The following is a 26,889-nucleotide window of genomic DNA, read 5'->3' on the forward strand; positions in this document are numbered from 1 at the left end:
TTCGGGTTCCGACCCTACGGTCCAGCCAGAGCCGGAGAGGAGAGCCGGGGGCGCCCGCGCGGCTCAGCCTTTGCGGGCCACTGTTCCCACGCGGGGCAGGGGTTCGGGTCCCCAGACCGCGCCCGACGCCGGGTGCGTCCGCAAGAGCCGAGGGGCGGGGCCAGGGCCGGGGGCGGGGCCGGAGCCCGCGCGCTCTTGTTGCTATGGTAACGCATCAACATCCAGCGCCCTGGTGGCGGTGTGGGCTTTGGAGGCGGCGGAGGCGCGCAGCCAGAGCCTGCGGCTGAGATGGTGAGGTCCCGGGAGAACCAAGGAGGGGGGCCTCAGGTGTCCTGAACTGGGTTGGGGTTCCGAGCGGGGAGAGCGGGGGGCTGGGAAGCGCAGAAGTGGTGTCGAAGTCTGGGGTCAGGAAGGCCCAGGAGCGAGGCTAGAAGAAACAAGGGAAGTCCCGAGGGGGCTCCAAAGGAGGAATGATGGGTGGGGTCGCTAGGGATTGAAAGCGTGGGGTGGTACTGAGCCGGGGAGCTGCGGAGAAAGAGATGTTCTCGTCCCTGTCCCTCAGGCTAGGGCCCCCACTGGCTGGGGCCTGTGGACCGTGATGTGGGAAAACCACTAGTGAGGAGGCCACGTGACGGGTGATAGCACCTGTTCGGCCACCGATTAGCAGAGTGACAATGCACAAGTCACCTAGGGTCCCGAGCCCCTCAGTTTTCTCTCTTCGGATAGCGATGGGGGGGGGGGGGCTTGGTTCACTCAGCAGGTACTCAACAAACGTTTGTGAATGAAAGGTTTGAAAAGCCCTGCAGAGGGACTGGGTCTGCTGTGGCAGGCCTGGGGGTTCCCCGGGGTGGGAAGGATCACGGAGTCCTGAACGTTGACAGGTGCACCAGGCCTGGGAGGAGCCGAGAAGGGGTGTCTGGGTTCCGGTGAGGACTGTGTTGGTCCCTGAAGGATAAGGGCGAGGGACAGAGGACAGGCGATGGAGCCTTGGTTGGGTGTGGGAAATAACCTTAGAATTTCTGGGGCACACCAGCTGCCCTGGGTGTATCGTAGACACGTTTCATGCCCATAGGTCCCCCTGCTTTTCTAGGGCTCAGTGGTTCAAATAAATGCAGCGTCCCTAAGTTGGAATTTCAGAAGCGGTTTGTTAATTATAAAACAAACAAGTCTCCAACAAAGAGCAGCTCCCCATATCTGAGGATTCCCTGGGGTATTATAGTGGGGGATCCCCTTTCGTTTATCACTTTTTTCTTTTCTTTTCTTTTTAATATTTATCTATTTTTGAGAGACAGAGAGAGACAGAGCATGAGCAGGGGAGGGGCAGAGAGAGAGAGGGAGACCCAGAATCCGAAGCAGGCTCCAGGCTCCGAGCTGTCAGCACAGAGCCCAACACCGGGCTCAAACCCACGAACTGCGAGACCACGACCTGAGCCAAAGTCAGACGCTCAGCCAGCAGAGCCACCCAGGTGCCCCTCATTTATCCCTTTTATCATGCATACCTATTCCAAGCTGTCCTCAGCGCTTGTGAGCACAGGGTGTGGGTCTGTCTGTGATGGCCTATCATCACGCCTGGCATCTACGGCATACAGTGAATGTTAGTTCCTTTTTCTCCTGTTTTAAAAATTTCATATTTCAAGTGCAAATTAATCAGGGAATTGCACTTAAACTAGACTTGTGGTCTTAATTTTTTTAATTTTTGAGACAGAGAGAGACAGAGCATGAGCGGAGGAGGGGTAGAGAGAGCGGGAGACAGAATCCAAAGCAGGCTCCAGGCTCTGAGCCGTCAGCGCAGAGCCCAACGCGGGGCTCGAACTCACGGACCGTGAGATCATGACCTGAGCCGAAGTCGGACACCCAACAGACTGAGCCACCCAAGCACCCCCCAAAAATTTTTTTAATGTTTATGTATTTATTTTTGAGAGAGAGGGAGAGAGAGAGAGGGAGACAGAGAATCCCAAGCAGACTCCGTACTGTCAGCACAGAGCCTGATTCAGGGCTGGGACTCAGGAACCAGGAGATCATGACCTGAACCGAAATCAAGAGTTGGATGCTTAACCGACTGAGCCCCCCAGGTGCTCCCAGAATTGTCATCTTTAGAGGATTCAGATGAGGGATTCCTCACCTAAGGGCCACTCAGGGTCGGGGTTGGCCTGCTGAAATCCCTTGGACAGGACTGGGCATGTGGGCACCTTTGAGAAGTAGTGGGTCAAGTGAGTGATCTCTGCTCTTTCGGCAGGCCTTGTGTGTGTGTGTGTGTGTGTGTGTGTGTGTGTGTGTGCGTGCGTGCTCATGCGCGTGTATGGTGCTGCTCACTAGCTTTGGAGAGTGTTTGGAGGAGTGGGGAGGTTGGGAGGGGTGCTGATGGCCGCAGGAAGGCAGGGGTCACACCTAGGCAGATTTCCAGGACTCTTGCAAAAACAATAAACAGCAACACCCTTCAGAAGGAGGGTTGGGACCTCAGTACAGATGGCCAACCTTGTGTCCCGGCTGGCGAAAGAGGTGGCCTGAGTGGATCACTCAGCAAAAGACAGGTGCCTGGTGCGTGGACATCCCCACCTTCTTGGCCACCAAAGGCCACAGAAGGGGAAATAGAATCTGGCCAAGAGCTGGAAGTCTGCATTTGCCGGCTGGTGGTGCGAATCTATATGAAAAGAGAGACTGGAACCCGGGGTGGAGAGCACGTCCAGGAGAGGGCGTGAAAGGTCTTTGTTCAGCTGACAGGCGTAACAGGACAGAGAAAGTCCACAGCCGTCCGCGTCATCCATGCTTCAGCTGTCTTGCTGGATTTGAGCCGAACGTACCAGATCCGGTTTTTAAGGCCGTCACTTTTCTGTGTTCAGAGTCAGAGCATCAGGCCCACGGCCCTGTTTTGTTCTCAAATAAATACAGTGTGTTATCTATAAAAATAGTTACCTGCTCCACGGCGGAAAACTATCCACTACAAGAACCGTCTTAAGATACTAATGGTCACCCCAAGTTTCTGTCCAACATTTTTGTGGATACGCATTCTGGGCGTGTGCCCTCCAAACACACATTTCCGCAGGAATAATCTGCACGTTTCTTATAACCTGCTTTCTGCAAAAGTTGGTGTATTATGGAGATTGTCCTGTATCGATGACAAAGTGAAAGCCATCCGACTGACCAGCTAATCTTTCTGCATCAGAGTCTCTCCCCAGATTCCTAGCAGAGGCCAAATTCCTGTGGTCCTGGGGTGGGATGGTATTTGAAGAGAGAGAGAGAGAGTCAGCTAGGTCAGCAAGATGAAAATATCAAAGCGGGGCTGGCATTTTTATCGGTCCCCGATCCTCCCAGTCGCTCTTGCCTCCCCAGCTGTAGCCAGTTTTAACGGTCTCTCTTCCTTCCCTTCCTTCGGAAGCCGCCTCCCCCCGTGGGCTCCGCTCAGCTTCTTGGGGATATTTATTTGGTCATGCAAGAAATAAAACCAGCCCTTCACTTCCTGAAAGAACCTTTTGGCTACCGTCTCTGGCCTAGAGGGATCTAACTTTCCATTTCTGCTTGGTTCTTCATTTTTCCTAGTGCTTTTACACGGTGACCTCCCTAGTCCTTGTAACTCTTGGCGAAACTGGCTGTGCTAACCATGGTGCGTGGCTTGTGGCTTCAAAGTCAGCATTTCCCCCGTGAGGTTTCTCAGCCACCCAACCCTAGAGAGCTCAGTGCTTCCCTCTGCGCTGCCCACGGGCCACTTTCCTGTGGTCATCTCTTTTCCTTCCTCTCATCTGCCTTCTAGGCTCAGGCAGGCTCTCGTATCTCTTGAGTGACTTCCTCTGGACCCGGGTCCCAAGGGTGCAGGAAAGAGGGATTGGATCTCAGCCCTGGAGGAACCCGTAGTCTCGTGGACACCTGAGCGAAGAAGAAAACCTGCAGGAGCCCTGGAAAAGAACCGGGAAAACAAATGCAAAACAATAATCATACTTTCCATCTGTATTCCAAGCCCTCTCACATACATTCGTTGCCACGGTGATTCGGAAAACGCGGAGCGGTGTAGTGACCCGGAGCCAGGCGTGTTCTGGCCCTCGTGGAGGTCACCTGGCCGGGTTTTATTCATTCATTCTTCATCAAATGCATCCTAAGCGTCTACTGTGTGCCAGGCCCCACACCGTTCCCCTTAATTAGACCCAGAGCTCTCGCCATCCCTGCTGAGCCAACGCCTTCCACCTTTTCCAGGTCTCCCAATGCGTTCCCTCCTCCTCCCTTTCGTAGCTTCTATTCATTTCTTCTTATTCTATTTTTGGTGGAAAGGGGAGCCATTGCTCACCACTTACCATATAATAACCCTTCAGACTCTGTTATTAGGCATCCTCGGGGCCTGCTATATTTGCCTTTTAATAAATCCAAGCTTGCCTGCTCTGCCGTCCCCGGGGCTGCCTGAGGCTGTAAAGGGAGGCTCCCACTGGAAGCCAGGCGGTGCGCTCAGCTGGAGAATAATCTCCCGATTTGGTGTGAAAGCCTGATCCAGGTGGAACAGGTGCCCAGGGCTGTCTGGTTGGTCAGAGCAGGTCGGAGAGAGCTTTTAGAACACACTGCCCAGGGTCTGGTGACCTTGAACGACAGAGTCCGTTTCCCTGGACGGCTGCCGATTCCCAGGCTCGGGAGACCCAAAGTGGGTAGCTCGTGCCCCCGAGACGGCCCAGCTTAGAGAACTGTGGGACCGCGTGGCTCCTCCAAAGGGGGATTTGGATCAGCTTTAGATGAAGCCTGGAGTCGCCCCACAGTTCTCACAGAAACCGCCTCCTGGGGACAGACTTCCCTCCGGGCAGAGCTGAAGCCTCGCTGAGCCTTGGGCGCGGAGGGTGTCTTAGCCAGTCTCCTTGGTTGCAGGCCAAGGGCCAGAACTCTACTTTGAGTACAAGGGCATATACTGAGGGGATTTGGGAGAGCTCCCGGCTGGGAAAGTATGCTTGGAAAACGGCGACACAGGGAGATGCTGCAGCCGGAACCGGGGCCAAAATCACAACCCGGACCTGGCCTGGCAAGGACCCTTGACGCACGGGCAGCTTGGTGGGTGCTGCCGTGGGCGTCCTTATCAGCAGGGCCCCAGGCGCTGGGTGCGGCTGCTGCTGCTGCCTTCGCCAGCACCTCTCTGGGCCGCCAGCTCCCCTCCGTTCTCCGGCTCAGGAGATCCGATCGGTGAAGCCGAGGCCCTCTGCCCAGGCTCAGAAGGCGCATGTGTATCTGGTGTTTTTAGCGTCTATAGTTGGAGGAGATGGGCCTTAGCTCTCACAACTCATTAGATGAGGACTTCTCCAAATGGTGGGAGATACCGGGTGGTTAAATGCAGACTGGTGCACGCTTTTGGGGTCCCAGGAGTGGAGTGAAAGCCACAGTGTGGACACCATCAAGCAGTTTGCCTGATTGTAGAGGAGCCTTTGATCCACTGGAGTTTACGGGGCACCCACCGCGCGCCAAGCCGTGGGCCAGGTGCCTTTCCATCCTCGGTGTCCTCTGGTCTCCCCCCCGGAACCTCGTGAGCTGGTGGAGACATGGAGGAGGGCAGAGAGCCGTGTTAGTTGCCAAGGGGGCTCCGAGCTCAGGCTGAGAGGCTGGGCGGTGGAGAGGACGCTGCGTTTCTGGGGAGGCAGCCCAAGTGGCCTCACGAGAGAGTGTCCTTGTGGGAAACTGGGACCGGGATGACAATGACGTCCTCCTCCTTCCATCCCCATGTTCCTCCTCCCTGCTTCGGTGCCACACGGGGACCTGGCCTCCCTCAGGCCTTCTCACCCGGCCCCTACCCAGAGGATCCTCCGCTTCTGTGGGGTGTCTCCTACGTCTCAGGGTTTCCCAGCTGCTTTCCCTCAGTGGTTTTCCACCTGCTTCTCCCCACTACGGGCTGCCGGAGGGTTTACCTTGCCCAGGGTGCAGACGGCGCTGGGTGCTGACGAGCCCAACTTTCTGCCTCTCCCTGCAGCCGCTGAGCGCCGCTGGCATCCTGAGTTCCTCTTCCACCACTTCCAACAGGTCGAGGAATAAAACTCGCTATCGGACCAAAGCCGTGAGCTCCGAGGTGGACGAGAGCCTCTTCGGAGGTGTCAAGGTAACCCTCGCCCAGCCCCTTCCAGGTGGCCCCCCGAGGAAGACCCGAGCAGCCCCTGGGAACAGCGGCACGTGGCTTCCCCCACCCCTGCCAGCCTCACGTCCGCCCGGCGTGTAAAATCTGGTGTAACGTCGAGGGGGTTCTGTTGCCGAGAGCAGATGGCCGCCCAGTCAGTGCCCCAGGATGGAGACGTCTGAGGGTCAAGGTCGAGTTTGCAGATGGGGAGGGAGTAAGGTGTTTCCCCTCCATCCAAGAACAGCATCAGGGAGAAACCCAGCCCCCACCCCCACCCCGGGGGCTCAGCCAGCAGGGTTACTGAGCTTTGGGAAACCCCGAGCAGGTCTTCGTGTGCTGATGTCGCCCACACGAAGCGAAGGAGAGAAGGTGCCGAGAGGGAGAGCTAGCTAGAGCGGCTTGAGATATTCTTGGTACTGGGGACGTGCAGCAGGTAAGAAGGAAGAAGGGAGGCCAGGAGAGAGAGACGGAGAGACGGAGAAAAGACCAGCTGTGAACACCTGGGCGGCGGGCAGGTGGGGGGAGCGGTGGGGTGGGGAGGGTCCGCGCTTGCTATTCTCACCGTGAACTGCAAAGGGCTTTCCAGAGGGTTCAAGGCGACCATCTCTCTCCATTAGGAGACCCCCACCTGCAGCAGTTTCCTACGGACAAGGGAAAATCGGAGGAGCTCACTGTCACTTGCAGGCAGCTCTTGTTTGGGGCCCTTGGGGGGTTTCCTAGTTGCAGCGAAGATAGGTTTGGAAAGGGCCGCCTTCTCCAGGAGTCGTCCAGCTGGCTAGCGGGAGGGGCAGTGGGAAAAATGCCCGCTCCTGGCCCATTTCTTTGGCCTCTTGCGGGGGGAGTCAGAGCCGGCAGTAGGGGGCAGACGCGGCCCGCGGCGCGCCTGAGTTGCGCCCTCTTGGCGGCAGATGGGCAGCAGGGGGCAGCAGCACCCCGGGGACGTCCCTGCAAAGTGAGCTCAGGACCAGGAGGACCTCCACTGAGGCCATCCCCCTGCCTCCACTTGGGATCACAGTTACTGCATTTGGGACAAGTGAAATTCTCTCCTGTGCTCAAAATTTTCCTGAAATAAGTGCTTTTATTTTATTTTACTTTATTTTATTTTACTAAAAAAATTGTTTTTAATGCTTATTTGTTATTGAGAGACAGACAGACACAGAGTGTGAGCAGGGGAGGGGCAGAGAGAGGGGGAGACACAGAATCCGAAACAGGCTCCAGGCTCCGAGCTGTCAGCACAGAGCCCCACGCGGGGCTTGAACCCACAAACTGTGAGATCATGACCTGAGCTAAAGTCAGACGCTTAACCGACTGAGTCACCCACCCAGGTGCCCCTATTTTATTTTGTTTTATTTTATTTTATTTTTTTTTATTTTTTATTTTTTATTTTATTTTATTTTATTTTATTTTGTTTTGTTTTATTTTATTTATTTTATTTTATTTTTTATTTTTATTTTATTTTATTTTGTTTTCTTTTATTTTGTTTTGTTTTATTTTATTTATTTTATTTTATTTTTTATTTTTATTTTATTTTATTTTGTTTTGTTTTGTTTTGTTTTGTTTTATTTATTTTATTTTATTTTTATTTTGTTTTGTTTTATATTATTTTATTTTATTTTTTTATTTTCATTTTCATTTAATTTAATTTAATTTTTAATTTAATTTAATTTAATTTAATTTAATTTTTTTATTTTCAAGAGTCCTTAACTGACGGAGGCACCCAGGTGCCCCAGTGGTTTCGCATTCTTATTATCAGACTCGTTCACGGTTGGAACATTTTGGAAAAAAAATCATACATTTAATATGTATTCTTGCTAATTCTGACTCCCTGACTTTCTCACCACGTTAGTTGTAAGAGCAGTTCTCTACCAGGCCCTTTAGCCGTTTCTAACTCCCTCCATATGATTTTTTGGGGGGGGGGGAGTCCAAGTAAATTAATCATAAGGAAAGATTAAACACTCCCAAATATCATAGCCTGGATGAGTCTGTATCAAAGTGTGTTATCTCGAACCCACCGTGCGTCCGAGAGGGACCATTCTCTCTTCGTAAATATTTCATGGAGGGAGAGGACCCCGGAGACCCCAGATTTTCATTCCTGATGGTTTGGGGTTGGGAATGGACACATACTAGGCACTCCCCTCCCCATCCACCCAGGAGTGTCTGCACGAGACACGGAGGGTTGGGGGGGCTTGTTCTCGGAGAAGCTGGTCAGTACAGAACACATGCAGCCAGGTTCAAGTGCAGAACACCACACTGTTTTCTCAGTGCCCCAGCAACTCTCGGCGGTCCCCACAGGACCGGGTGCCGGCCAGCCTTCTCTGCCACCGGCTGGGGTGGAAGAAAGAGGGGAAGGCTACCCTTGAAGAAGTTAGGATTGACTGGCAGGTGTGGGCTGACCAGCTTCTAAGCCGTCCTTCCTGACCCCGTAGCCTCTGACCCAGGACAACAGTCCTACCGTGCTGCTCCGAGATAAGCACGCCATTCGGAAGACTCTCGCTGCCCTGAGCTTGGACCACAAGCCGGAGACCATCCAGGTCGTCACCCGGGACATGGTCCGGAAACTCATGTGAGTGCCCAGGGCGCGGTGCCCGGCCTTCCTGTCCCAGCCTGCCCTTCTGCCGAAGACCCGTGCGGGGAGAGGGGGCTCCCTGGGTTCATGAAGTTGGTCTGGCCCCCGCTTCTTTCCTACTCGTCTCCCCTGTTTGCCTCCTAGCTCTCCTTCCTCGGCATTTCGGCCTCTCTTTTTCTCTTCTTTTTGTATCTCTTCTTGCCTTTACCCTTGACCCCCAGCATCTTCCTTTTCCCTTTCCTCTGGCTGCTGACGGACCTATTGGCAGAGGGGCCCTGCTCGGTGGGTCCCGGCCGAGCCCCCCTACTGCTCTGGCTGCACCAAGAATCTGAAGTAAGGGGGAACTGCCCAGATGCTGCTCAGGCCCCTGGCTTCTTCCGGGGCTCTGAGGCCAGAAGAGGAAATTCCCAAGGGGGATTCCCAAGTTCCTCTGGGATCAGCCCGGCTTCCTGCCTGGAGCCGCCTCCTTGCCGGGCGCCCTGGGGTTAGGCCCCCCCCTCGGCAGTGTGAACCGAGCTTTCGCTCAGGGGCCCGGCTGCACCCTCGGGACCGTTCTCCCAACTCTGGCCGCACCTCGGAGAACTGGAGCTCCCCGCTGCGCCGCCCGCGTCGGGAGCTGGGGAAGCCCGGCTGCGACACGGCTCGGCGAGCACGGTCGGCTCAGCCCCTGGCGTCAGATGGCCCTTTATGGTCAGCAGAGCTGCAGCTGCTGGTGGGGCCCAAGGCAGCGTTCCTCCCTGGAGGGGTCTAGTCCTGCCGGCCGGGATGCCGTCTCAGATGCGACCGTTTCTGGTCCTTCAGGTCCCGGGCCACGTCCCGGATCCATCACTCATTCGGGCCTCCTCCCGGACCCTCCCCAACACACACATGGGCACGCGCGCACGCACACACACACACACACACACACCTGCACACACACGCACGCGCACCTGCCACATGCACACACGTGCACACACGCCTGCATGCACACACATGCGTGCACACACATACACACGCACACACTTGTGTACACATGGTCACATATACCCACACAATTCACACGTGTGCGTGCACACACACATGCTCACGCTCGCACACACATGCACGTATTCACACACACGTGAACACACTCACATGCACACATACTCTCACATATGCACGCACACACATGTGCATGCACAGTACACACACGTGCACATGCTCACATACATGCATGCACACACATGCACTTGCACACATACACTCACACTCGCTCACACGTGTACACATACAGCCACATGCTCACACATGCACATACACGCACGCAGACTCACACACTTGCACACGCAGACTCACACACATACACACGCACGTGCACACTTATACTCACACGCGTGCTCACACACTCACACACATACACACGCACGCGCGCACGTGCACACACATGCACGTGCGCGCACACTTATACTCACACGCGTGCTCACACACATACACACGCACGCGTGCGCACACAAGTTTTATGGGATGAGGTTCACTTCCTGCCTCAGACCGGCTGCGTCTCGCTGCCGTGTCCCTGTTAAATGGCCTCACCCAGAAGCAGCTTTAGTCCTGGCCCCTGCTGCTCCCGCCTGCATCCTCTATGTATGTCATTTGTTTGTAATCATTATAATTAACTATTGGTTTGTTGAATGTGCTGGGCGGCTAGGAGGAGAGGGCCACAGACATGCCTCCAACTGTTGTTGATCAGAGATTTTAATTAATATTTAGGGTTCAAAGCTTCTCTCTGGGCCGGATGGACAGGGATGCCTAGGTTTCTCACAGCATCCGTTTCGACCTTGTCCGGCGTCCCCTCGCCCTTTTTAAGTCGTCCTCGAGGAATAAGCTATTTTTGGAGTTCAGGTCGCCAGCGTCGTTTTGAGCTCTGCCTCTGGGCCCAGCTCTGTGCCGCGGCCTGGGCCGCCAGGCGTGCGGTCAGCAGAGTCTGAGTCCTGGAGGAGCGTGTGGCCCAGCACACAGGCTGCACCCGTGGGGCCACGGCACAGGCAGCGGGAGCCGCACGCATGGGCTCCCAGGAGGTCAGCTCCCAGCCCGGTGCGGGGATGCGCGTCTGTGCACATGGCGCAGGGGCTTGCGGCTGCACAGACAGGGCAACGTACGCACCAGGCCTCTTAGCAAAAGTCCTTAAGACGTCTCTGTTTGGCCCGTCCCTCGCCTGGGACCCCTTCTCCCCAGGGGGCCCATGGGGTGGCACTGGGGGACGCTGGCAGTGGTGAGGGAGGAGGGGAGGGCGGAGCAGTGCTGAGAGCTTCCCCCTCCTCCCCACTGACTGCTCATCCCCTGCGTCAGTGTTCCCGCCAAGGATCCCTCGGGGGAGTCCCTCATCATGAGCCCTGAGGACTTTGAGCGCATCAGGTGGGCGTCCCACGTCCTGAGCAGAGAAGAGCTGGAGGCCAGGGAGCAGGCCTTCCAGAAGGAGAAGGAGGCCATCATGGTAGCTGCCCTCCCCGAGCCCCGATCTCTGCCGATGGGAGCGGGGAGCTCTGGTCAGGGGGCCTTGGCAGGAGGCACCCACGTGTGCTTCCTGGAGACCGTAGAGCGCACGCCAGGTGTGGACGCTGCTGGGGGCGGGGGCGGGGGCGGGCGAGCAGGAAGCCAGGCGGAGAAACTTCTGGGTTTTGAGGGCATGACGGGGTGAAGCCATCCCTGGGGTCACACTGGGTCACCCGTGGTAGCGGGGCCAGCGCCCAGGGCAATCCCCCCACTGATCCAGACCGCGTCCCGTAGGACGCAGTGGCCACACGTAAGAAGATCATGAAGCACAAGGAGATGGTGTGGAGAACCAACAGGAAGCTCAGCGACCTGGAGGAGGCGGCCAAGGAGAGGGCCCAGGACCTGCTGCAGAGAGCCAGCCAGCTGCAGGCCGAGCAGGAGGAGGAGCTCAGGGGCATGAGCAAGGTGGGGGCCTCGCTCCTCCCGCACCCCCAGGACCCACTGCCACCCCCTCCCTCCTCTTACCCCCCCCCCCCCCGCCCGGACAGGCTCCGCCCCAGCTGGACGTGGGGAAAGCAGGGGTGACCGGTGAGGGGCTGATGGAGGGGGCGTGTTGCTGCAATCGGAGGGAGGACTGGCCTTGCCACAGGCTAGCTGTGTGACCCCCAGCAAGTCACATACCCACCCTGGGACTCACTTCCTTCATCTGTTTGTGTTTGTTTGTTTGTTTTTTTAATGTTTATTTTTGAGAGAGAGACAGAGCATGAGCGGGGGAGGGGCAGAGAGAGGAGTAGACACAGAATCGGAAGCGGGCTCCAGGCTCCGAGCCGTCTGCACAGAGCCCGATGCGGGGCTCGAACCCACGAACCGTGAGATGGTGACCCGAGCTGAAGTTGGATGCTCAACGACCCAGCCCCCCAGGCGCCCCTCGCTCCCTTCATTTGTAGAGCGAGAGTGGTGAAACCGCTTAGCAGGGTGATTGGCGGGGGTGAACGGGCTAACCCACAGCAGAGGCTTTCCCAAGTGTGGCGGGCACATGAAGGTGAGGACGCGACTTCCGCGTCTGTCCTGCTGGCTCCGTTCTGGCCGCGCGCCCTGCCCTTCCCCCGTAGCGGGCTTCTTCTCAAGACACCAAAGCGCCTCCTTTAGCCCAGAGCGTGAAGACCCGAGGCTCGTTTGGACTTTTGTTTCTCAGTTGCACGTGGGTCCCAAGCAAATGCACACCGCCGACCCCCAACCCCCTCATCTACACCTTCTCCTCACACCTCCTTTTATTTTCCAGAACTTTCTCTCGCTCATTCTCACGGATGGCCGTCCCCTGATGTGTCACGTGGGGCTCTTCCCCCTTAAAACTCTAGCGGCTTGGTCTCTGCAAGAGTGTCTTAGGTTCCCTGAGAAGCAGGACAGAGGGTCTGAATATGGGGGTTCATGGGTCCCCCAGGGGGAACCTCGAACCTCTGAAGTTTCATGGAAATGTAACGTGCGTGTGTGTGAGTGAATCTTAAGGAGGACGGGGTCCATAGCTTTCCTTATGTTCTCGAAGCGCGATGACCCCCCGAAACACGAAGGCCCGATACCCTGCAAGGCGCTACCGTGGCCTCTCCTCGCCCAGACCAGGGGCCTGGCACATGTCGGCGTGGAGCTCCGCCGAGGCGAGGGCGAGCACAGGATGCTCTCGCTCTCCCGGGCTTGCGCGAGGCTGTGCGCGTGTCCAGCATACCCAGCGGGACCCGTTTCTCGCCCCCACCTTCCACACCCCCGGCGCATCCTGCCCGATCCGCGTGCCTTGACCCAGGGCCCCTGTCGTCTCCCCGCCTCCAGATCATCCTCAATGCCAAGTGCCATGCCATCCGGGATGCCCAAATCCTGGAGAAGCAGCTGATTCAAAGAGAGCTGGACGCGGAGGAGAGGCGTTTGGATCACATGATGGAGGTGGAACGGCAGAAGGCCATTCAAAGGCAGGAGGAGCTGGACAGGAAGAGGAGGGAGGAGAGAATCCGGTAAAGCGGTGGTTTTGGGGCCTCCCTCCCTGGCGCTTCCGTGGCTCTTTGGGTGCGGGTAGCCTTGCCAAGGGAGGAGAAGAGAAATGGTCACGATCACCATCTGTGAGCATCTCAGAGCCTGAGGAAGGGATTCCGAGAACCGCAGAGCTTCTCAAGGCTGATTCCCAAGATGGTTGCTTCACGACCTGGCCCCCCTTCAGCCTCGTTTCCCACCTTTCCCTGCCGTCCCCTCTGCGCGTCCCCCCCCACCCCCTTCCCCCAGCACCCCTGGGCTTGTCACAGTTCACGCTTCTGTCCTTCCTCCTGCTTTGAAGCCTCTTCTTTCCCCCCTTTGCCCCTGGAAAACGCCTTCTCTTCTTTCCGTGTGTGACACTTTTGCCGTCACCTCCCCCGGAAACCCCTCTCCCTGCACCAGGCAGGCCCGGTGGCTCCCTTCTGGTGCCCGGCCACACCGTGGTGTGGTCTCCCACACTGTTATGATTCTCGCACGGCGGCTCCCCGGCCCGCGCCAGACTGCGTGCTCCCTGAGGACGGCGTCCCCGTCTTAACTCACTTCCGTAGCTCCCGGGCCTCGCAGAGAGTTTGGCCGGTGGTTAACACCTGTTAGAATGAATAAATTCAGTCCCCTTCCCTTTGCAGGAAAGGACAAGCCCCAGAGGAGGTAAATCATAGAATCATGGTGTCCCAGAGCTAGATAGAACACCCACCATGGAAGGCAAGAAAGATTTCCATAAACAGTCCTTGAACCACACTGACTGGCTGGTGTCTCTCTCCGTCTGATTCAGTCTTCCGGAACCATCCATCCCTGTTCTTCTCGTAGGTCCCTGGCAGACTACAGTAGGCTCCCTATAAACATTTACTCATTAGCTCAGTAGTTCTTAATCTCCTGCACAAACGGCTCTAATTAAGGAAAAAATCTCTGCCTGCCTCATTAGGCCGCTCTAATGATCTGAGCTGGTCCTTATATTGAGCCCCAGCCCTGCCTCCCTGAGACTCTTTTACTCATTCCTCCCGTTTATTTCATCTGGAGTCAGGAAGCCATTCAAGGGCTCCACCTGGATGGGAGTCTCGTAGTCCTTCCTCCCCATGCTCACCCCGACCTGTGTCCTCCCTCATCGTCCCTGCCTTTACTCATCCGTCATGGGGTCTGGACGCCTCTGGGTTTATTGTCACCCCAACGACACACACGGAGTCACCGGCCACGCTGATTGCAGACTCTGGGTTCTCTGCTTTTTACTGTGGAGCTGAGCCGAGAGGCTTGCTCACACCCAGCCCTGTCCACCGGCGGTGAGGGCCGGGGCATAAGACAGACGGACGGCTAGCGAAGTGGGCGGGGGAGGTGGCTGGGGGACAAGACAGGACGCAGCAAGAGGCAGCCCAGGAAGGAGACGGTGGGCTTTCTAACTGAAGCGAGCATAGGGGGGGCTGGTGCGCCACGATTGCTCTGGCGGGCTCGCGGGGGGCGACGATAGGATTTCAGAAGCCCTTGACACACTGAAAGGGAGAAGGCGCGTTGCGATGTGGGGTGCACTCGTGGGCAAACAAACGAAGAAAGGGAATCTCAGGCAAGGCAGCTTGGGGCGCCCGGGGGGGCTCGGTCAGTTAAGCATCTGACTTCGGCTCAGATCGCAATCTCAAGGTTCGTGGGTTCGAGCCCCGCGTCAGGCTCTGTGCTGACAGCCGGGAGCCCCGAGCCTGCTTGGGATTCTGTGTCTCCCTCTCTCTCTGCCCCTCCCCTGCCCGTGCTCTGTCTCTGTGTCTGTCTCTCTCAAAAATAAATCAACGTTAAAAAATTATTTTAGAAGAAAGGGGGCTTGGAAGGTAGGGAATCGGCCCCCTCAGGACAGTCTGGTCTCAGGAAGCACGGCGATGTTTTACGGGGCGCTCGTCGAGTTGTCCCTGTGACTGCCACCTCCCATCGTGGGGGCTGTGTGGGTGGAGGCTGGAGCAGAGAAGCGCGGGCCCGGGTTCCTGAGCCCCTGCGCTGCCGTTCGCTCCTAGGGGCAGACGGCACATCGTGCAGCAGATGGAAAAGAACCGGGAGGAGCGGTCGCTGCTGGCGGAGCAGCGGGAGCAGGAGAAGGAGCAGGTGCTGGCGTCCATGCAGCAGCTCCAGGAGGAAGATCTGCGGGTAACGCGCCCCACCGAGCGCCGCTCCCAGCGGCTCCGGCGCCAAGGCGCTCGAGATCCGGGGGACTGGGGCGTGCACTGCTTTTCTGTGAGGCACCTGCGCGTTTCACGTCGCCGCCCTTAGCTCGTCGCGGCCGCACTGAACACGCGTTGGGCCGTGGCGCCGCGCTGGGGGGCGGGGGTGGGCAGGGACTTGGACGCGTGGCCTCCCGCCCCCCTCCCCGGGGCGCAGGGTCCGACACCAACGCGTCTGCGTGAGTGGACGCAGAAAGGAAATACGTAGCTGTCTGCCTCGCACACGCAAGCCCCTAGGGATGTTTTCTAGCCCTCTTGCCATTATCCGGGGACACGATGTGCCGGGCAGGTGGACCGGACCGGGGTCCATGGCCCAGGCTCCCCGCGGTTCCCTCATTCAAAGCGCAGGGCACCCCAGTGTGATTAATTGTGTGCAAGAACCAAGCCTTCCCCCTGCCGCCCCCACAACCCCCCCCCCCCAACCCGTTCGTCCAAATAAAACCCGTGGGCACATCCATCACAGAAGAAACGATGACATACCAGCCCGAACTACCAGCCCCAACTCCGGAGACTTAAATCCTCTCCTGTTTGCAGGTCTGGTCTGCTGGGATTAGGCAGAGGCCCTTGGCTGGCGAGCATTTGGCACATTTATTTGTTCTCCCCTCCCCACTCCGTTTTTTTGGCCTGTGAACATTTAAAAAAAAAATCAAAAAAATTTTTTTAATGTTTATTTATTTCTGAGACAGAGACAGAGCATGAGAGGGGGAGGGGCAGAGAGAGAGGGAGACACAGAATCCGAAGCGGGCTCCAGGCTCTGAGCTGTCAGCACAGAGCCCGACGCGGGGCTCGAACTCACGGACTGTGAGCCTGAGCCGAAGGTGGTCGCTCAACCGACTGAGCCACCCAGGCGCCCCTTGCCTGCAAACATTTTTATATACACAGGCAAACTAGAAGAATTGTATCACACCCATCAGCGCTGGGCCGAGACTTCGAGACTTTCCCGTTGCCAGTCTGCCTTGCTCGCTTGTCTCTTTTCGGAGCACAAACGCGTTCTGTCACTGTTGCGCTATTCGGCGGTGAGCTGCAGGTGTCTTGGCTCTTTGCTACTAAATGCTGCAGCCCTTGTCTGGGAAGCGCAGAGACGTTCTCTGTCCAGTGGACGCCACGACACTCACAGCCCCTCTTCGAAAAGCGGAATCCAATGATTCTCTGATATCATTTAATACCGAGTCCACATTCCGTCCCCCAGTGGCTCCCTGAAGGCGCCTTGAGTTGTCTTCTGTCGCTCCAACCAGGATCCAGTCAAGGTCCCCACCTTGCATTCACTTGGGCCTCCTCTGTCAGCTTTCACCTGGAAGAACTCTGGTTCCTTCCTGCTTTCATTGCTATGGCACCGGGATTTTGGAGCACCCAGGCTAGCTAGACTTGAGGAGCGTCCCCCTCTCCGGCCTGTCGGGTTATGTCCTCGGGTGTCATTTAACTCGTGGAGTGTGCATTCTTTCCTTTTTCTCCTCATTCCCCACGTTAAGATGGCTGTCGTCCCCCCCCCCCCACCTCCACCCTGGGCTGTGATGGCGGTGAGGGATGGGGGTCCCTGAGGGGTCTTGGGGGGCAGCCTCACGGTTATGGAGGCTTCTCAGAGTGCCTCACAGTGTGAGGGCCTGGGTGGGGGGTGAGGGGAGGAGCACTGGGAGAGTCAGGAAGACTGGGGCGGGGGGGGGGGCAGGCAGCCTCGTGAGCTGCTTGAGAAGGGGGCCCAGCTGGGCTGAGAAGCCAGAGAGGCCTGGCAGAGCTCCTGGCTCAGGGAGCAAGGGAAAGAGCCCGGAAGAGGAGACAGGGCTTCAGCATGCAGGGAAGGGGTGGGAAAGGAAGGCCGGGAGATCCGGCTAGATTGTCGGAGGGGGAATTGGTGGACTCCCTGAGAAAGTTCCAGGCGTCCGTGAGTCAACACCGTCGCCTGATGTGTCTCGTCGTACTGGTACTGTCCTTCGAAGAGGCACTTTCCGAGCTTCCAGGAAGTGCTCTTAGGCGACTTGAAGATAGGAATGTGTTGGGGCGCCTGGGTGGCTCCCCAGGTGGCTGGCTCCCCTGGGCGGCTGAGCGTCCTGCTTCGGCTCAGGTCATGATCTCCTGATTCGTGAGTTCGAGCCCCGCGTCGGGCTCTGTGCTGACAGCTCAGAGCCTGGAGCCTGATTCGGATTCTGTGTCTCCCTCTCTGCTCGTCCCCTGCTCGTGCTCTGTCTCTGTCTCTCTCTCACTCTCAAAAATAAGTAAACAAACATTAAAAAAAAATTTAAGATAGGAACGTGTGTCTCCCAGCTCAGGCCTGCCTTATGATCTCTGGGTGGTGCAGGGCAGTGCTCCCTACCTTGCTAGCAAGAGGGAGAAGAGCAGGGCGGGGGGTGGGGGGGTGGGTTCCTGGGGTTGCTTTGCAATGGCTTCAGAGATCAGAGACAGTGAAAGTCCTTCAGTTTCTTGGAAGTCTAGTGAGCCAACAAAAACGACAAACTGAAAAGTAAATAAATAGGCAAAGACGTGAGTCAATGCATGGTTGTATGCATCGTGGATGGGAAGTCGGTGGGTTTTCTAGTTGAGCGGGTCAAGGGATTAAATAGTGCATGGGTACCAGTGGCAGCCCCAGCTCTGGTGGGAAGCAGATAGAAAGGAAAGGAAGAAAGGGAGAAGGGGGAGAGGGGGTGGAGAGTCGCTGGGCCAGGTGGGGAAAAGTGGGGTGAGTGAAGAGGTAGGCACGGCGAGAGTGGGGGAGCGCTGACGGCCATGACTCATGCATCACAGGCCTGGGGGGGGGGGAGGTGGGGGGGGACAGTCAGTGCTGTGTTGATCTGGTGCACAAGGCTTCCCGGGAGCCCTGAACTCGGCTGTGAGTCAAGCTTGGGGAGAGCCCGAAGTTGCCTCAGATGAGTCAGGTCAGAAGCGCGGCTGGGGAGGAGCTGGAAGTCTTGGGTGGGTCCTGGCCTTTGACAGATGGAAGGAACTGGAAACAGCACACGGCGGGAGTTGATGGGTAGAAGAATTGGGCACAAAGAGATGGAGATTCCTGGGAGAGTATAGGTGGGCCAGATTCCAACATTCCATCTTGTGCACAAGACTCCGCATGGGGCCCTGAGAATGTGCTCCGTCGGATCATCGGGGGCTTTGCAAGTTCAGGCTCCTTCCTTAGAAGGGATCTTGTCCCTCAGGGTCAGGTGCCTTGACCGCCATCATTCATTCATTGGGTTTCTCTGTGTCTACCTTTTTTTTTTTTTTTTTCTTTTGCTCACATGCCATTCACTTTGGTTCTCCTTTATCCCTGTTCTAGTTTATTGAGTATTTGCTGTTTTCCTCTCACTGGGCCGCATGTTGCCAGGGAAGACAGGAAACGTGACGTGGTTGCCGTCCCCTGGCCGGGACAGAGTAAACCCACAAGAATGAATGGGACCCACAAGGCAGTGCCTGAGCTGTGGCACCATCTTGAGTGCAGAGGGGATTCAGAGGTGCAGAGAGAACTGACAGAGAATCTTCCAGGGAAGACTGGAACTTTAATTTAGAAAGACCAGGTTCCAAAATTCTGGAACTGGCGTTTGTTAGCTGGATGGCCCCGGACAAGTCACTTAAATTCAGGGCCTCAGTGTCTTCATCTGCAGGAGAGACATAACAAGCTTTACCCTTCAGGGTCTTGGGGTGCATTTAGGTTTCAGAGCTAGGCTGCATAAAGTGCCCAATGGGTAGAACATACTCAATGAGGGCAACGCTTTATTATTTCGGTCATCGCCGTTGAGTCGAGACCAAAAGCTAGGGTTTGCCTAAGAGAAGAAAACTGAAGGCAGGGGAAAAGCCCGGGAACAGCGGGTAGGACTTTGCAGGACACATGGAGACTCCGGGTAGAGTTTTAAGAGCCTCTGCTTCCCTGAGAGTGTATAGAAATCAAGAGTGTCAGGACCGCCACCAAGCCAAGAGGGTACAGACGGCAAAGAGGGGCTGCGAGGGGTCACCGGCGACGCTGGAGGGCCCCTTGACCAGGGGCCAGCGGCGGTGGCTAGACCGCAGATGGCGCGCGTCCCCTGCCTCTCTCTGCCCCCACGTGCCAGTGTCTCCTGGTCTTGCCCCCTTCCACTTGGAGGCTTCCTTCCTTCAGGACATGGAACGAAGGCACCAGGAAAAATTGAAGATGCAAGCCGAGATTAAGCGCATTAACGACGAAAACCAGAGACAGAAAGCAGAGCTGCTCGCCCAGGAGAAGCTGGCGGACCAGATGGTGATGGAGTTCACCAAGAAGAAGATGGTAGGGTTTCTTTCTTTCTTCCTCTGAGCGCAAGCAGGGAAGGGATGGGGGGGGGGGGCGGGCAGAGCATCCGAAGCAGGTTCCATGCTGTCAGCACAGAGCCCGACGTGGGGCTCGAACTCATGAACCGCGAGATCACGACCTGAGCCGAAGCTGGACGCTCCACGGACTGAGCCACCGAGGCGCCCCTGAAGACAGTAGGTTTCCGAGGCCTGGGGCTTGTGGCCACGAGCGAAACATCTACGACACGGAGAGGCAGGCCTGAGATCTAAGGGGACTCGCCGCAGGCAGCCATGCCTCCCTTTCAAAACGGATGTCCTTCATTCAAGGACCTGGCTCCTTTTCCTCTTCGTGTTGGCCGGTTCACTTATTCATTAACAGAGAGCAGGCTCGAGGGACACCCAATTTAGGGTGTTATATCCTTGTTAACACCTTTGATTAGAAGTTGGATGAGGGTTAGGTACCGGCAGGGAACAAAATGAAAACTGTCGGGGAAAGGGAAGTTTTTGTGGATTCCTGGTGGCCTCTGCGTAATTATATCCCCGGTAATCATGGGTCACCCGCCCCATAACTTTCTTGTGAAAATTCCTAGATTGGGCATCCTGTCCTGGGTGTCAGAAAATAGAGCCTTCTCCCGCAGTGGCTGTGCAAGCCGCAAGCACAGGTGTGGCGCAGAGCAGGGGATCCAGGAGAGGCTGCTCACGCCACGTGGGCTCACTCAGGAGCCGGGCTGAGAACCGGAGGGACCAGGGTCAGTGAGGAGCGGCGAGTGGAAAACAGAGCGAACGTGGCTTAGACGGAGCGAACGTGGGGTTAGGTAAAACAAGAAGGAAGGGCTGAAGGTGGCAGGAAAGGCGCTCAGTGCTGCATGTGCGTGCCCCCTCCTGCTGGCTCCGAGGCTCCGTGGTGACAGAGAACGTGCCCTACTTCCCTGTAGTAGGGATGACAGGCAGGGGGGCATCGCGGGCGTGTTCTGAAAACGGCGGATCGGATATACCTGTGTGCTCCAAACGCAAGCCACAGAAAATGAAGCTCAACAAAGCTTTTTAATGTATTTATTGTTTGGCTTTGGCTTGCTTATCAGATGCCAGGAGATGCAGACAACAGCAGGAACAGAGGTTGGGGGCAGGGATGGTTGGGGGCGGGGATGGTTGGGGACAGCGATGGTTGGGGATGGGATGGTTGGGGACGGCGATGGTTGGGGACGGGGATGGTGGGGAAGTCACCGGAGATTTCCGAGCAGGAGAAGAGTAGGGCTGGTCTTCACATGTGGAAGGGACACCGGGGGGCGGAGCTGGGATAGGCTGGCGACCGGCAGAGCGGTCGGGCGCTTGGGCACGCCCACAGCCCATGTCACCGGACTCACCTCACAGGGGCCTCTGCTCTTGCAGCCGGGGCTGCCCCTCTAGGGCTAAAGGCAGAGACTGGTTGTGGAAGTCTCCAGAGTTCCCTGCCCTGCCATCTGGGGCGAGGTGAAACCGAGGCCAGCTTGACACACAGCCCCCTGTGCACAACTCACAAGCGGGCAACTCACTGGGCTTCACAGAAGGCTGGGCAGGTTGAATGATGGCTACGGAACATTCTTTATGGGAGGATCACGTTTCCGCCCGACCCAAGCCATTAGTCTTATGACTACCCAAGAATGCTAGTTGGGAAGCCGGGTTTGGGAAGATTGTAGGGATATGTCTGCTCTTTCCGAGAAGTGGCAAAGGGCGCCGACTCTGATGGTTCGCTCCTTGGGTATCTGCTGGCCCCCGCAGGACTGCCCGAAGCGTGGCTGGCCGTGTGCCCAGGGACTAATGAGGTAACCCCCACCTGCTGCGTTTTACACGACACGCAGGGCCACGAGAGACGGCCCACTGGCCTTGCTACTCGGACACGGTCTGCGACGCAGTGGATGGAGCATGAAGGCTGGGCTTGGGATGCCTGCATGCGTTGCTAGCTTTGTTTTGTCCAACCCGAAAAGCAGTCAGGGAGTGGAGACCCCGGACAGACCGTGGCGGGGGCTTCGTGTCTCTGCAAGGCTGCAGCGGTGGGGGCTGCTCTACGAGACCTTTTCTTCCTGGCAGGCTCGAGAAGCAGAGTTTGAGGCTGAGCAGGAGAGAATCCGGAGGGAGAAAGAGAAGGAGATCGCCCGGCTGAGGGCCATGCAGGAGAAGGCGCAGGATCACCAGGCACAGCAGGTACCCGCTCAGTCTCGGCTCCCCTGTGCCTCCCCCACTCCCTTAACTACCCCCTTTGACAGCCTGCGAAACCACCCTGGAGGGCAGAGGTGCGGAAGAGGGGATGCAGGTTACGTAGACTTGAACAGTCTGATGAGGGCGGGGAGGAGCAGAGAGAGAGGGAGACACAGAATCTGAAGCAGGAGCCCGATGCGGGGCTTGAACCCGCGAACCGCAAGAGCATGACTGGAGCCGAAGTCAGACGCCTAACCGACAGAGCCACCCAGGCGCCCCGATCATTAGCAGTTTTTAAAACGAGAGGCAATCGCAGGACCGCCTGGAGGTGTTCGAGGTCTGGGGAGGAGAGCATTGGGATGGGTGGCGGCGAGGGAGGGCAAGGTGACCCCTCGGGGTATCTGCGGACCAGAAAGTTCTACGAGATTCCGTGTGCTCTTCCCTGCAATGACCTCGTCGCCAGAGAAATCCACGCCACGCCTCAAAGCAGGCCGTGTCGGAGTCTGCAGCCAGTGTCTTCCTGAGGTGCCCGCTGGGTCTCGGGGTCGGTTTGCACCCTCGCTGGTCTCCCCACCCTCTCCTTTCCCAGGACGCCTTGCGGGCCAAGCGCAACCAGGAGGTTGCGGACAGGGAGTGGCGCAGGAAGGAAAAGGAAAACGCGCAGAAGAAGATGGAGACAGAGGCCAAACTGCGCCAGAGCCGGCTGGAACAGGTGGCTTTCAAGGAGCACGCTCTGGCCGTTCAGGTGCAACGGGACCGGGACGACTTCGAGAGGATTCTTCGGTAGGTGGGGCCGGGCACCCCGGCTTCCTTTCCTTGGCCTGCGGCAGGGATGGCCCGCACCGGGGGGAGGACCCTGCTGGCAGGTGCACAGACAGAGGTGCCCTCCTCCTGCCCGGGACGGTGGAGCCATTCTGAATGGATGGGTAGTTGAAATGTTTCAAAGACAAGAATGGAGAGCCGAGAGGTTTTTGTTTTTGGTTTTTTATTGAACTTTTAATGTTTATTTTTGAGAGAGAGAGACAGAGCTTGAGAGGGGGAGGGGCAGAGAGAGAGGGAGACCCAGAATCCGAAGCAGGCTCCGAGCCGTCAGCATAGAGCCCGACGCGGGGCTCGAACTCATGAGCTGTGAGATCATGCATGACCTGAGCCAAAGTTGGACACTCCACCGACTGAGCCACCCAGGAGCCCCAGGAGCCAAGAATTTTCCGATTAGGGATTTGGAAACCAGCACCCGGAGGTGTCTAAAGAATTGGGTATTATTTGGATTGTTTATCCCGGAGGATTAAAGGCATAGGTAAAAGGATACATCTGGTCCCTCTGCCCTCCCCTGCCTCGACGTACCCCCGCTGGCTAGGGGTGAGGATAAAGCAGACAGTGGGGGAGAATACGAGGAACGGAGAGAGCTTCGGACACCAAGCTCGTGAGTCACTGGAGAAGAGCTCCGGGGGGCGGGGGGTGTCTTTGCCATTCATTTGATAAACAGTATCCAACACGAAAACTCAAGGCTCCGCCGTGGGACATATTGGAGGTGAACAAAACACAGTCGTTGGCCATCGCTGTGGGAAGGATGTGAGCAACTCCTGCTTGGATTGACCTCCCCTGTATCCATCTGTCTTTCCTGCCAGCTCGTCATCCTTTTATTTTCGTTGTCTTTTGTCTCCGCGATAATTCCCACCTGTAAGTGGAAGCGAGGTGTTCACAACTGTCGCTCTCCCTGCCCGTCGTTCACCCCCAGAGCCGCCAGCCGTCACGGCTGCTCTGGCGTCAGTCGGGGTCACCTGCCGCCACCAGACCCCACCCCCTGGGCTAAGTGTTCTGGGCTCACCAGGAGTGACTCCTTTCTTGCTCTGGTTCGGACTCTGTGATAGCAGCAGCTTTCAAAGAAACAAACCGAACTGCGATGGGGGTGTGGATACGAGATTACAGAAATCATGCTCCGGTGAGTAGAGACTGAGAGGTGCGGCCCGGCCTTCTCGTCTACCTGGTCTATGTGCCGGAGGTCCTCCTTGGTATTGACCCCATTAGTTGCATGCCAGACCCCAGGGACCCCCGCCAGAGGCAGCGCAGATCTGTAGGAATCTCCGTCCCTGCCAGGGCCGGGGTCCTGGTCTTTTATTGGACCCTGGGCCCCCCGCGCCTGCTCCCCCAGCCGCGGTGGCCTTTGCCTGCCCTCAAGGGTCATGCCGTGGTCTCCGGAAGCCTGCCGAGGAAGGCAGCTTCCTTAATGGCCCCGAAGATTCTGCCCCTGGGCTCCAAACTACCTTTCAGATGCCTGCCCTCACTGCCACATGCCTTTAGCAGGCACTAATAGATATTAATGGAAAGAAATTAAGGTCCTCCTTCTGCCCCTGACCCATTTGTCCCTTCTTTGCTTTGTTTGCCTGAAGCATATGCACCAGCCAGTTATTAAAGCGAGACCAGCCCCTCGGAGATGTTCGGTCTCACCTGCTGTTCTGGGTTAGCATCTAGACCTGGTGTCTCCAGGGCCACGTGACCACCAGGCCAGGTGTCTTCAAGTGCTAGGAATGTCCCTGCCCGTAGCCAGCAATCCAACTTTTCCTACTTCAAAGCATGACCTTGTGGATGGCCTCTACACGGGCTTCCTGCTTCCGGACAGAGGGATGCCTTTGACTCTCAGCTCACCGACTAGGCAGGGAGAGCTGACCTCCCCTCCCCCGTGGTGCTGAGAATTGCCTTGGAGCTTTCACCAAGTACTGTGGCCCTGGGCTCCACCTCCACAGATTCTGATGTAACTGGCCGGGGGTGAGGCCCAGGCTCCAAGGTCACTGCCCTAACCCCGTGAAGTGACCAGGCTCTTCCCCACTCAGATTTCTCACTGCCTGCCAGCCCGGGGGATCTCCAGTGACACAAGCAGCTTCCCATTTCCACCCTGTCTCGCAGGATGTAAAACAACAGAAAACCCTTATCCATCCAGGAAAATAAGGGCGAGGCAAAGAGGCAAGGCTTCCTGCTGTCACAGATGTGTCTGAGCGGTGGAGGTTTGGAGTCTAAATACAGAGGGGTGAGGAAGCCAGCGCGTGTCTCCTGACAGCCTGGGAGGCTCCGTGGCAGGTGCAGGGTTTGGGAGGTGCCCGCCGGTGTAAGGGACGTGCCCAGAGTTGAGACGATGCTGCGTGTTGTGGGTCTGGGGAGATGAGTAAGTGACTTGTGCTTTTGGAAGCTTTGTCGGGGACACGAGTACCCTCAGGGCAGGGGGGCAGGTAAGGAATCCCTGCCTGAGATGATTTTACATGTTGTTTTGGTTTTTGATTCTGTCAAGAGGCATCTGGGTGGCTCCGTTGGTTAAGTGTCCGACTTCGGCTCAGGTCATGATCTCGAGGTTCGTGGGTTCGAGTCCCACGTCGGGCTCTGTGCTGACGGCTCAGAGCCTGGAGCCTGCTGCGGATTCTGTGTCTCCCTCTCTCTCTCTCTCTGCCCTTCCCCTGCTCATGCTCTGTCTGTCTCTCTCTCAATAAATAAACATGAAAAAAACAATTTAATAAAAATAAAAAAGAAGAACTAAGATGATAGCCCAGGGTGGCCTAGCACCGCGCTCCCCCTGGGATGTGAACACAGTACCTTTGAGTTTTCCGGAGCCTGTCTGGCCCACACGGGCTGCTTGGCTGCTTGGCCGGGGAAATCAGGGCCCGTAAAAGTCCCCTCGTGAGGAGGCCCCTGTGGGGAATTTGGCGAGCTCCCGCCTTCTTCCCGCAAACACGAGAGCCTGCACGGCAGGTGTCAGTCCTTGTCACTTCTAAGCATCCCCGTTGCAGTTTTGTTAATGTCATTGTTATTGTTTGTGGGAAGGAAGGGAGGGAGGGAGGGAGAGAGAGAGAGAGACTATCTTAGAACAAGCCAGAGACGAGTTCTGCATTGTACTACAGAAAGAGCTGGAACAGTAGCTTCCAGTGGGCGAAACCCTGAGCGCGGGCCGGCTCCTGGTGAAATATAAGAATGCGGGATCTCTCGTTCAAAAAGTATTAAGAATTTCCAAACAGTGGGCGCCTGGGTGGCTCAGTCGGTTAAGCGTCCGATTTCGGCTCAGGTCTCATGGTTTGTGGGTTCGGGCCCCGCGTCGGGCTCTGTGCCGACAGCTCAGAGCCCGGGGCCTGCTTCGGATTCTGTGTCTCCCTCTCTCTGCTTCTCCCCTGCTCACACTTTGTCTGTCTCCCTCTTTCTTGGAAATAAATCAACATTAAAAAAATTAAAAAAAAAATTTCAAAACAGTGATGGAGGAGAACCAGAGCACGCACGGGGCCCTTCGGAGCCCGCCCGCGGTGCCGGGCCTGGCTGAGGAGGGGGCGGCATGCCTGGGGGCAGCTCTGGTCTCTGAGCCCCGGAAAAGGGCCGCAGTGTGCGGGGCTGCGGTCTCTGAGGCACGTCCACCGGAGGAGCCCTTCCGGAAGGTTCCCGGGGTGCCTCTCCTCGCTGGGCCGGCCCAGACGGGCCGTTCGGCAGCCGGTGTCCCTCCTCCAGGGCTCAGAGAGAGCAGATCGAGAAGGAGCGGCTGGAGGCGGAGAAAAAGGCGGCGGGGCGCCTGCGGCACGCGGACGAGCTCCGGCGCCAAGTGCGCGAGAACCAGCAGAAGCAGGTGCAGGACCGCATCGCCACCTTTGAGGAGGGCCGGCGTCTCCAGGAGGAGGCCCAGAAACGGCGCGAGCGCATCGATGACCTCAAGAAGAAGAAGATCCAGGAACTGAGGTGCGCCCGGATCCCTGCGCCCTGCCCCGTGCCCCCTCTCCCAAGGACGGTGTGTGCGGGAGTCGGGGCGACTCCTGGCTCCGGAGGGGGGCGGCTGCCGCAGAAGGTTCTGGTCCCGGGGCCTCCTGGATCCGTGGCAGGGGCCGGAGCCCTGACGGGAACGTGGCTGGGGGACGGATTGTAGGAGCCGGGATGGGGGGTGCGGGTCCCCAGGTCCCAGAACCACCCCCCCCCCCCCACCCCGGGGCCTGCTTCCTGCTGCTCCTGTCTGGTCCCACGGCCCACGCACGCCTGTCCCGCCCCCTGCCCCCTGCAGAGCCACCGGCCTCCCTGAGAAGTACTGTGTGGAAGCCGAGCGGAAAGCCAACATCCTGCCAGCCGCCTCTGTGAACTGAGGGGGGCCTCCGTGTCCCCGGGGACGCCTGCAAGGGGACAGGCTCTGCCCAGTCTCTGGGCGTCCATGACTGCCGCTAGCCTAGACATTTTAGAGGTACAGA

At 57.3% G+C, this 26,889-nt stretch overlaps 1 protein-coding gene across 1 annotated transcript; it reads left to right on the forward strand.

The window, feature by feature from the left end:
* The first annotated feature begins 221 nt into the window (after positions 1-221).
* On the forward strand, positions 222-26,889 carry CFAP45 (cilia and flagella associated protein 45). The gene is made up of 12 exons (XM_047840369.1): positions 222-291; positions 5,927-6,052; positions 8,494-8,630; positions 10,938-11,082; positions 11,376-11,546; positions 12,903-13,081; positions 15,086-15,215; positions 19,365-19,511; positions 21,581-21,694; positions 22,278-22,471; positions 26,168-26,392; positions 26,709-26,889. The coding sequence occupies exons 1-12, from the start codon at positions 289-291 to the stop codon at positions 26,785-26,787; spliced, it is 1,650 nt and encodes a 549-aa protein (XP_047696325.1). The 5' UTR covers positions 222-288; the 3' UTR covers positions 26,788-26,889.

This window comes from Prionailurus viverrinus, chromosome F1 (genome assembly GCF_022837055.1).
Source record: "Prionailurus viverrinus isolate Anna chromosome F1, UM_Priviv_1.0, whole genome shotgun sequence".
NCBI lineage: Eukaryota > Metazoa > Chordata > Mammalia > Carnivora > Felidae > Prionailurus > Prionailurus viverrinus.